Genomic DNA, 10137 nt, shown 5'->3' on the forward strand with positions numbered 1-10137 from the left:
CGGCCGTTTTGGTTGAACAGGCGAAGCCCGTCTTAAGCTTCCTCGATGGCGCTTCGACAGTGACAGAGGCAACAGTGTCGCTATCAGACCACGCCATAGTGACGCCTCAAATACACACTCTGTCTCTAAACTTGCAAAAGGTGACATTTCCAAGAGTACCTCTCCGCTGTAAACTACTATGAGCACTTCTCAGGCGTCATCTTCGACGGTGGGAAGCATTCGGAAGCATTCGGAGCGATTCCTTCGCTCCGATTGCTGACCACCGTCTCGTTCTAAAGTGCTCGTTCTCCGAGCATGTCAGCAGCTTCAAGCGTGCTACGCAGTATCCGTATCGACATACCTGTGAAGCTTGCTTCCTTACGATACGCGGCGTACTCGTGGGTGTGCTATGAGATATCCCATCAGCCCTTTACGTGATCGGTACGCGTTAACCGAAATGTTTGCGATAAGCCACTACGCTGTAAGCGGGCATCAGGATATGAGGCTGTATGGGAATGGAGGCGGGGTACTTCATGCTTCAACTTTTTAAGCGCATTTATTGCTTATGCGAGTATACCTTGAGCGGGCTTGGCGAGGTTTTACTGCATTACAAGACAGGTGCTGCAAATGCGAAAGGTTGGAAAGCAGAAATGGTGGTTTGTGGTTCTTCTTCTTATAATGTTTTGTTTGAATTGATTTGAAGGTGCTGCAAACGTTTATGGAGCAACGGGCTCGGGGATGGGAGGGCGGCAGCATCTTTTACCGTTCTATGTAGGACCATAAAACGCGCGCATTTTTTGAAGCTTGGAAAAAACATCCACCGAGCACAGTTTAAGGCATGCCAATATGAGTTTACGCACTTAGTGGGCGCTTAAAGAATGCGTACCCCGCGCTGTGTCGTGGTCGCCAATAGCAAATGTGCTCCTACAAAGTCCCGTAAGGTGGTTTAGCATGTAATGGGTGTACGGGCATTCTGGTACCCGACCGGAAATCTTTGGCCGTCTCTGAACAGTCGAAGCTACTCATATAAGTGCCGCTATCCACCAGCGCGATGGCTTAGTGGTCATGGTGCTCGCCTGGTGTCCTGACAGACGTGGGTTCGATCCTGGCCGCGGCGGTCGCATTTCGATGGAGGCGAATTTGTGGAGACTCGCGTGCCGGCCGGGCATTGTCAGTGCACGTTAAAGAACTCCAGGTGGTCGAAAGTATCCGGAGACCCTCCACTACGGCGTCCCTCATAGCGTGAGTTGATTTGGGATGGTTATATACCACAAGCAACAGTCGCTGTCTAACGGGCCCTTAATTCTCTCGCAGATGCGGGCCAACGTGTCCGTGATGCGGGACCTGGCTCAGCACACCCGCGTGGAGCCTTCCAAACGGGTGCGCAACCTGCTCGAGTTCATGGATCGCATCAACAACAACGCGGCCATCCGCAATGATATGGACAGCTGGGGAATCCAGTTCGACGACTCGCTCGTCACAATAGACGCCCGCGTGCTGCCGCCCGAGAAGGTGATGCAGGGCAGCAACGCGTACCGCTACAGCGCAGCCACGGCCAACTTCTCGCGCGAGACGCGCGACCGGCCTATGCACGTGGCCGTCGCCGTGGAGTCGTGGATCGTCCTCTGCCATCGGCGCGAGGAGGCCAACGTGACGGAGTTCGTGCGCACCCTGATGTCCGTGTGCCCGCCCATGGGCGTCAAGATCGCGCAACCGCGCCTGGTGCTGCTGGACGACGACCGGCCCTCAGGCTTCGTACAAGGCCTGAACCAGCTTGCAAGAGGGGGCAATATTCAGCTGGCTTTGATCGTGCTTCCCAACAACCGAAAGGACCGCTATGACATCATCAAGAAGGAGGCCTGCGTAGACCTCGGCCTTCACACACAGGTAGGCCGACGCTATTGTTCTTTGCCGCCCGAAGCGGGTAGCGAGATCCAGTAAAAAGTCTGGATTCACTTTTAAAGACTTCTCCTGACAATGTTCTTGCGATGCTTATAAGATGACCATTGTACAGGGGGCCTGCGGCTTCAAGCTGTGCTCATTACAACTTTTTCTGCATTCTAACAGCATCATGTATGTTGCATTTGATGCAAACAAGCATTATTATTATTATTATTATTATTATTATTATTATTATTATTATTATTATTATTAGAAAGCGGCGAGTCCAGCTTCCTTGAAACACAATTGGAATCAGTTGTCATGAGTGTTCCCTTTGCCCTTTGTGTGCAAAACAGGGAAAATGTGTGGTGTGCTGTGATGTTGTGTGCTTTTCAGGACTCAAATAATTTAGAATTACCTCATTCCAGTTGTTGTTCAGTTGGTTTCATTTGTATAATTTGAGGCTCCAGTTCATAACTCGTGAAAATGCTGTGCACAAAGAGAATAATCACTTCGTTTCACGTGGTGAGCACCGAGCAATTCTCTGGCCAGGAGCATCAACTGTCTATATACTTGATCGTACTGTAATGTATATTGCTGTCAAGATTAGCTGTTGCCTATTTTTCCAGCGCTGTAAACACTCACGCCAAGAGCGACGCGAGGGCTGTCTAGGTGTGAAAGTTGGTCGACGTGTATGTATGTGTTAACGTTAGCAAGGATATGTAGTGTCAGATGTGGCAAGTACACTTTGGAAAGCAAAGTCATGGCTAACGCAGTACAGTGCATAATGGTGACGATGACCCTCATTGTTTTCGGTACATGTTCCAGGTTATCCTCGCCCGCACCATCGGCAACCGCAAGACCATCCACTCTGTGGCCACCAAGGTGGCAGTGCAGCTGAACTGCAAGCTGGGCGGCGAGGCCTGGTGCTTGGAGATCCCGCTGGTCAGCACAATGGTGATCAGCTACGACACCTACCCAGACTCGAGCACGCGCAATCGCTCGGCGGGTGCCTTCGTGGCCAGCATAAACAAGAGCCTGACGCGCTGGTACCAGCGCGTCTCCTTCTACGACACCCACGAGGGGCTGGGCAAATTGCTCCCCTCGCTGCTGCGCGACGCGCTGCACAAGTACTCGCAGTGCAACGACGGCGCCTCGCCCGACCGCATCATCGTCTTCCGCGACGGGGTGTCCGATGGACAGATCCCCCAGGTGAGCATTACTGGTGGTACTCGTTTACCTGCAGTTTTAACGCGATAGTGTCAGAGGCCTCGTTACCCAGAACACCCGGCGTTGGCGTTGTGAGCGAAAAAATTCTTTGCCAACGCATGCCCCAGTGTTCGACTTCAGAGTGTTAGCTACGGGAGCTTCGTATTTGTACCGGTGTGCTCAGCAAACGTGAACAAGAGTAAATACGAACGTTCGAGGATGTTTCCTTTCCAGAAATATTCCTTCTAAGACACAAGCAGCGCCGTCTACATCATGGATTTTGCACTACTATTGCAATTTACATACAGCTTCGCTATATCCGGTATATTTTCTTGTTATGTCTGATAATGAATGTTATAAAAGTGTGCAGCACAACAGGACTAATCGTTTGACACCAACCAGAACCCCCTCAGCCGCAATGGCCGCCTGAACACCCTCGGAATGTACGGTTTGGGGTGGGAATGTCGTTGGTGCGAATCTCGCACATATTTTCAGCTTCATCTCAATTAGCAGCTTTATCCTCCGGAACATGTCAAATCATTTGGCACCACTTTGGACATTCTGCATCAAGCTGGTGGCCCCCAGAATTTATGCAAATGGCACCAATATACTAACATGTATACAGTTGAACCTCAATATAACGAAGTAGTACTTTTCGGGAAAAAACTTCGTTATATCGCGAACTTCGTTGCAACGAGGTTTTTGTCTTCGAGTGCCGTTAATGAAATTGTACATGCAAACAACATTCGTTTTTCTGTTTTATTTCGCTCACGTGCGTTCATGACGATATTGCAACCGATTTTAGAAGAAACGACAAGCAAATAGAGCGGCAAGAGTAGTTCAGTCAAGCTTCGTTACCTCGAAATGGCACATCTCAAATTATTGCTTTAATTGAAATTTTCTGTAGAGTCGAGCTGCTCCCCGCGGCGCCGTGAATTTTGCTGCCCATTACTTTACAGTATTTTCTCAGCGAATTGCGGGTATCTCAAAATCTTGAATGAGATATGGAGATAACGCCGCAAGCGAAAAATTAAAGCGAGCTTCCCGTGTTGCTGCGAAGACGTGCCACGAAGCGTGCGGCATCACCGAAAACGAAACCAAGCAGCGCGGAAATCCATTAATGGCGTCAAGCAACACTGCGCTCAGTCACTTTCGCTCACGGGCTGATGGGAATGGGACGTGCAAGCAGGAAGCCCCCGCAAAATAGTTAGGCTGGCTTTGTGCACCGCATGCGGGGCGGGGCGCGATTTACTGACTGTCAACTGGAACTTCACAGGACAGGGTGTAGCGGAGGGCTCCGAAAATTACGACCACATGGGGGTTAACCGGCGCTACGTCACGCAGTACACGGGCGCCTTGCATTTCGCCTCCATCGAAACGCAGCCGCCGCGTCATCTGGATCAGCAGTCCAGCGCCGCGACCGGGCGATATTGACGCGAGTTCAATAACTAAGCATACTTCAAAAATGAAGAACCTTTATTCTCAAAAGTTTGCAAAAGGCAAGTGACTGCATCAAATCACTTCATGATGCAGTGCGAGTTGATGCAGTCATGAAGTCAGTTATTTTTGCCTGACGTTTGCTCATGAGCGTCGGCGTAATGAGGCGTTCGTAGGTGGCTACCGCTACCAATGCTTGTTCATGTTATTGCGCGCCGGCATAACTGCGCAAAATGTCAATGGAATTGAGCACTTCTGTTGCTCTGGGCGTCTGCGTTGCCTCCTCGGTGTCGTCACTGTCCTCTACAATGGTTTTTTCTTGAACGCTTTCAATTATTGCGGTGTCGTCCAATTCTTCTGTTGTGACGGCATACCCATCACTGGTGATGAAGTCGGTAAGGCTTACATCCTCGGGAACGCCGCCTTCCTCGCTCAGCTGCTGCCACGCATCAGCGAAATCTGACTGTGCAGGCGCCTCTCCCTCGCTCGCTTCATCGTTGTCTGCCGCATCTGATGAGTTGCACACAGCTTTTATGCCAGCCTTTCTAAAGCAGTTTACAATAGTTTCTTTGCTCGTAGACTGCCAGGACGCAGATAGCATTTCTATGCCCATAAACACGTCAATCTTGGAGTCGCGTTTAAGGCGCATGTTGAGCAAAATTCTCTCGATCATGCGCTTCTTGTAAGCACACTTCACGCTGTTGATTACACCTTGATCCAATGGCTGGATCAGGGATGTGCAACTTGCGGGAAGAAATTCCAGCTCGATGTTTGACAGCTCCGCGTCAACGTGGTGCGCTGAACAGTTGTCCAGGAGAAGGCAGATTTTTCTCTTCTGCTGCCTCATTTCCTCATCCAGCTCTTTAAGCCAGTCGCTGAACAGGGCTCGTGTCATCCAAGCCTTTGCGTTGCTGACGTACTTGACGGGCATCGACCTTCCAATGAAATAACGTGGTCTTCCACTAACTCCGATGACCAGCAGCTTGCGTTTATCCGTGCTATCCATGTTCGCACATAGCAACACAGTTAGACGTTGCTTGCTCTGCTTGCCGCCATGGCAACGTTCATTTCTCAGAGCCAGGGTCCTCTTCGGCAAAAGGCGATAGAATAGTGCCGTTTCATTGGCGTTATAAATGTCCGCGATGTCATAGCGGGCGAGGATAACTGGAACGCGGTCACAAAGCCAATCAGCAGCTCCAATGGCATTCGCCTCCGCGCTTTCACCGCTGATTGCTTTGCCAACGATATTGTGGCGCTCTTTAAAACGTTGTAGCCACCCGCTGCTAGCCTTGAATTCGTCACACCCAAGCACACTTGCAAAGTCCAGGGCTTTCTGCTGAAGTATGGCGCCACTCAGAGGCATGTTCTTTGCGCGCATTTCCATGAACCACGTGAATGTGGCTTTCTCCACATCGCCGTACGTGGCCGCTTTCAGCCTCTTCCTTGTTCCACTCAGGCCGCTGTCGCTGACAGCGCACAATATGTTGTACTTCGCCTTTAAAATGGTCGAAAGGGTACTCAGCGTTATTTCGTACCTGTCCGCCACTTTCTTCTTCTTCTCGCCGGCGGCTACTTCTTTGATCATTTTCGCTTTAAGATCAAGAGAAAGCACTTTTCACTTCCGGGGTGCACCACTCATTGTTGCACAAAAGAGCACCACGATCAGAGAAAGAAATGACTTCTTGTGGCAGCGTGCCTTCCTGTGCCAACGAACGAGAGACGCACTAGGCTTGGATCGGATTAGATTGACAACGTTGCTCCAGACGTCAAAACGTCGGAGAGGGCACTATTTACACGTCTGTGCGCCAGGGGCGCCGTAGTGGGGTAACATTTTCATCTACAAACATGTTTCTTACAAAATAAAATTTGAATATACTTCATAAAGTGGCGGAATTTTTCCAAAATAGTTTTTCTGTGCTCCCAGAAACTTCGTTGCATCGAAACTGCAGCGCGAAACCACTTCGTTAAATCGAGAAAAAAAAATACATGCATTTCAATGGAAGCAAGAAACTGAAACAAAAAAAGTTTGTTCAATCACGAACTTTGTTCTATCGAGGTTCGTTACATCGAGGTTCACCTGTATAACAAGTCGAAAGTATAGGTATCTATTCAGGCGCTATGTACCCACTGTTGCTGTAATGTAGCGAGGTCATGTGGTAACTGTTCTGGTCAATTTGACCTTCATTGCAGACGGACGCGTCCTTGACAAACTTAAGTAAAGTCACGAGCATAACTGTGGCAGGTGGTGCCCACAAAGCAACCCAGGAGGCAGGTGGGCATCTAGGTCACGTGGCCTTGCGGCGGCGGCGCAAGCTGCCTACCGGACAGGGAGCAAGCTGCCCACCATCGCAGATGGCAGTTAATGATTGGTCGCTCGAAAAGAGAAACCCGGGGCGCACAACGTCGAAGGCACGTTTCTCATTGCTTAACCGCTGCACCACTGCACCAGGAGGGGTATGAGGAGTCCAATGGTTCTATGAAAGTACAGAATGACCTTCTGCACATATGGGAATGAACCTTTTATGCTGTCGCGTCATATTGTTAAGGCAGAGCCCAAATGTTTTCAATATTTGTACTGTGGCCATTGAACTGTACTGTTATTTCTTGGCTTTACGAATGCTCATTATTTCTAGTTTTTACCCAACCTTCCTGGACTATTCGAGCTCTGTAGTATTATGTAAATAAAATCAAATAATGTAGGTGCATGTAGATTGTAATGCAGGTTTGTAGTGCAGGCATTTTGCGCTGTTACTGTAGTGGTGGCGAACATCCGAAATTTCCGGAGCCCTTCAGTATGGTGTCCCTCATAGCCATAGTCTTTTTGTGACGAAAAACCCATATAATCCATAAACCATAAACATCCAAATACAAGCGAATCAGGTTTACAGGTAAGCTGCTTAGCTAAATTGTAAGCGCTTGCTACATAACTATTGTGGTTATTAAGATATAGTCTGAATGAGACATATGTAGCTGGCCGATGCTAATGTCATCCCCTCAAAAAATTCAAATAAAGTTTCTGTCGACTTTCAGTAGAAATACATCGAGAGTCTATTACTGTCAGCAGGAGTGCTTGGCAGGGGATGTCAGTTCTCAAGAGTTTCCAACATTTACTGGTCGAGAGGCACGCCAACCTTTCTCTTTGCGGCTTTTGGAAAAAAGGAATTTCGAAGACGTGATTATGGCCTGGTATATGGCACCGTTTGGCCTCGAAACCTGCATGGCTTGGATGGTGCGGGCGTCGTGTCATCTTATCTCTCCCACCTGGACGGACCATTGAAGGCCGCAGAAAGAATTTGTCTAACCATCTTTCTAGATAATAACATGGTGTACCTGTTTTGTGGCGTTCGTCACCACTAGTAATAAATACATGGGCGCGAGGATTCATTACATCTTGGCAAGCATTTCGCTGGTGCTAAAACGTCCTGGCGAGACAGACTTCGTCATTTTGGCCCTGTCATACTGCAAGTTATAAATGCTTGCTATATCATGTTTGATAGCTGGGAAGAAAAAACATTTTAGAGCGATCAGTTGGATTTATGCAGAGGAATTATGACAGCATTCTTCTTCGCCTCACCATTCTATTGCAGTCCTCATTTTGTTCTTATATTTATATTCCAATTCTGAGTCCATTGTCTTCCACTACCCAGTCTACTCCAGTTGTTCTCTATTCAAAATCTGATAATGTGGCAATTCATCATATCACTACCAGTGCAGTGCGGTAGTGGTTATGCAATATCCCTTACAAAAATGGCCTATAGATAGTCTATAAACTTGTTATAGACTCTATTGTCTTCCTATAGATATTTTTCTATTCATAGTATATATGCTGTCTACAGAGAAAAGTCAACTAAAAGTGTATGGCCATAAATTTATAGAATGTGTATAGACTGCCTGTAGGATTAGTATTGCCTACAGACTTTTCTCTAGCATTTGTCCACAGACAGTATACAGACATTATAGACAGAAGTCTATAGACTGTACTGACTGTCTAAAGAAATTTTTGTAAGGAATACCTCTGCACAGGAAGATGTCCATTTCAAACAGAGCCACCGGTGGGTCTCTGAGAACCATGTTGTTCTTCCCGAGCTGTGCGAGAAGGAATGGATGCAGGAAGCTTCAATTTCGCACACATCGTTCCTTGGGAGGCTATATATTCTGAGCATGGGCCTGCTCCTCATCCTGATTCATCGACCCACGTCTTGCTTCTCTCCCCTGCAAGAGGACAGTTGATAGGTGGAGGGTGAAGAGAGGCAAGTTCCTTTAAGGCGGGTGCTTCACGTAGACATTGCTGGCGAGTTTTCGCCTTCATGGTCTATTTAATGCTATCACATCAAAAAAATTTAAGAGGACGCTTAAACTTCGCATTAACGGTATAATGCAATAGCAGAGTGGGTTAGGTTTTTCATTCTCAGTAGTTTAACACCTTTGAACGTATTTTTCTTTTTTTCTCAATTGTTTTAGTTAAATAATTGATCAATTAACCCCTAAATTGTCTTAAATAGCATCGTTAAGCATTGAATTATTCTTATGCGAGTTCTGACATCTTTGAACACCGATTTTAACGTTTTTTTTTTCTTTTCTTTAATATGTCAATTGTTCAATTAAATTCAATTGTTTCCTTAACTCGTCGTCGCCCATCCCACACAAATGAATCCTCAATCACTAGAACCGTAGATTAGCATGAGAGGATTTTTTACGCAGCCCCGATTATAAAACGCCGGTTCGAATTCCTGCCCCGAGCTAGACTCGAACTTAGTAAGTTTATACTGCGCGAAACGCTGAATCATTAGAGACGATCCGGAACATTCTGCGGAAAACGCTTGGCATGGTAAGATTTGTTTTACGCAACCCCCATTATTTCCGACACGAGGGGCCGAATACGACGACGGCTTTTCGGCCGAACGAGATGTATACTCAATCGCCTAAAAACGTTTGGCACTGAGGGTATCAAAGCTGCATGAAAGCTGAGAGATATGGTGTAGTGGAGGGCAGGGGGATAATTGAGACCTCCGGTGGCTAATTAATTTTTACAAGCTGTTCTTTAACTTCCATTTACATTGCAGACTACGCGGGTATTTTTACATTTCGTGTCCGCTGGAGATGATGTGGCCTCCATGTTCGAAGTTTGATCACGCAGGAAACTGCAGTAGTGGACCACGCTTAACTTTTTGCCGAGGCGTTGTAGTGATTACAGAAAGCTTTTATTCCACAGTAAACTTAGATTTTCTTCTAAGAACGGTAACTTTTTATCGCAAGGCAGGCTGAATTTTGGAGTAATAGAATAGGATTAGGAATCAAGAGACTGGAACTCTGAGCATCTGGCATGTATGTATGCACTGATTTGATTCCCGGGAGTTCCGAATAGCATGAGAAAATGTGCGGAAATTGGAAACTTTGCAGATGGCACCTGCGTGAGTGGTAGATTTTCCATGAGGATGTCATCATGGCTAGAAAGTATGTGACAGGCATGCACGTCTTGCTCTGGACCAGGCTCGCGGCAATACAGTGCGGTAATTGAAAGATTTAGTATAATGCTTTTTGACGGTTTCCACATGAGGTGACGGGGGCTGTATGATGATGTGCAACATGAAAATTCGTTGTTGGAAGCCCGAGCAAGTGGCGATAAGCAAA

At 47.5% G+C, this 10137-nt stretch overlaps 3 protein-coding genes across 4 annotated transcripts in view; 1 reads left to right on the forward strand and 2 right to left on the reverse strand.

The window, feature by feature from the left end:
• Positions 1-8618, reverse strand: part of LOC144115374 (uncharacterized) — a 37635-nt gene extending 29017 nt beyond the window's left edge. The window contains exon 1 of the mRNA XM_077649738.1: positions 8520-8618. Coding sequence (XP_077505864.1) covers positions 8520-8577 — 58 coding nt within the window. The 5' untranslated portion in view covers positions 8578-8618. The remainder of the gene's footprint in view (positions 1-8519) is intronic.
• LOC144115367 (piwi-like protein 1) overlaps positions 1-10137 on the forward strand; it is a 42509-nt gene that overhangs the window by 18297 nt on the left and 14075 nt on the right. For both annotated transcript variants that reach the window (XM_077649722.1, XM_077649723.1), the window contains 2 exons: positions 1294-1866; positions 2689-3072. In XM_077649722.1, the coding sequence (XP_077505848.1) occupies positions 1294-1866; positions 2689-3072 (957 nt within the window). The remainder of the gene's footprint in view (positions 1-1293; positions 1867-2688; positions 3073-10137) is intronic.
• Positions 8517-10137, reverse strand: part of Coq4 (Coenzyme Q4) — a 30847-nt gene continuing 29226 nt past the window's right edge. The window contains exon 7 of the mRNA XM_077649727.1: positions 8517-8718. Within this exon, the coding sequence (XP_077505853.1) occupies positions 8681-8718 (38 nt within the window). The 3' untranslated portion in view covers positions 8517-8680. The remainder of the gene's footprint in view (positions 8719-10137) is intronic.

This window comes from Amblyomma americanum, chromosome 1 (genome assembly GCF_052857255.1).
Source record: "Amblyomma americanum isolate KBUSLIRL-KWMA chromosome 1, ASM5285725v1, whole genome shotgun sequence".
NCBI classification, from domain to species: Eukaryota; Metazoa; Arthropoda; class Arachnida; order Ixodida; family Ixodidae; genus Amblyomma; species Amblyomma americanum.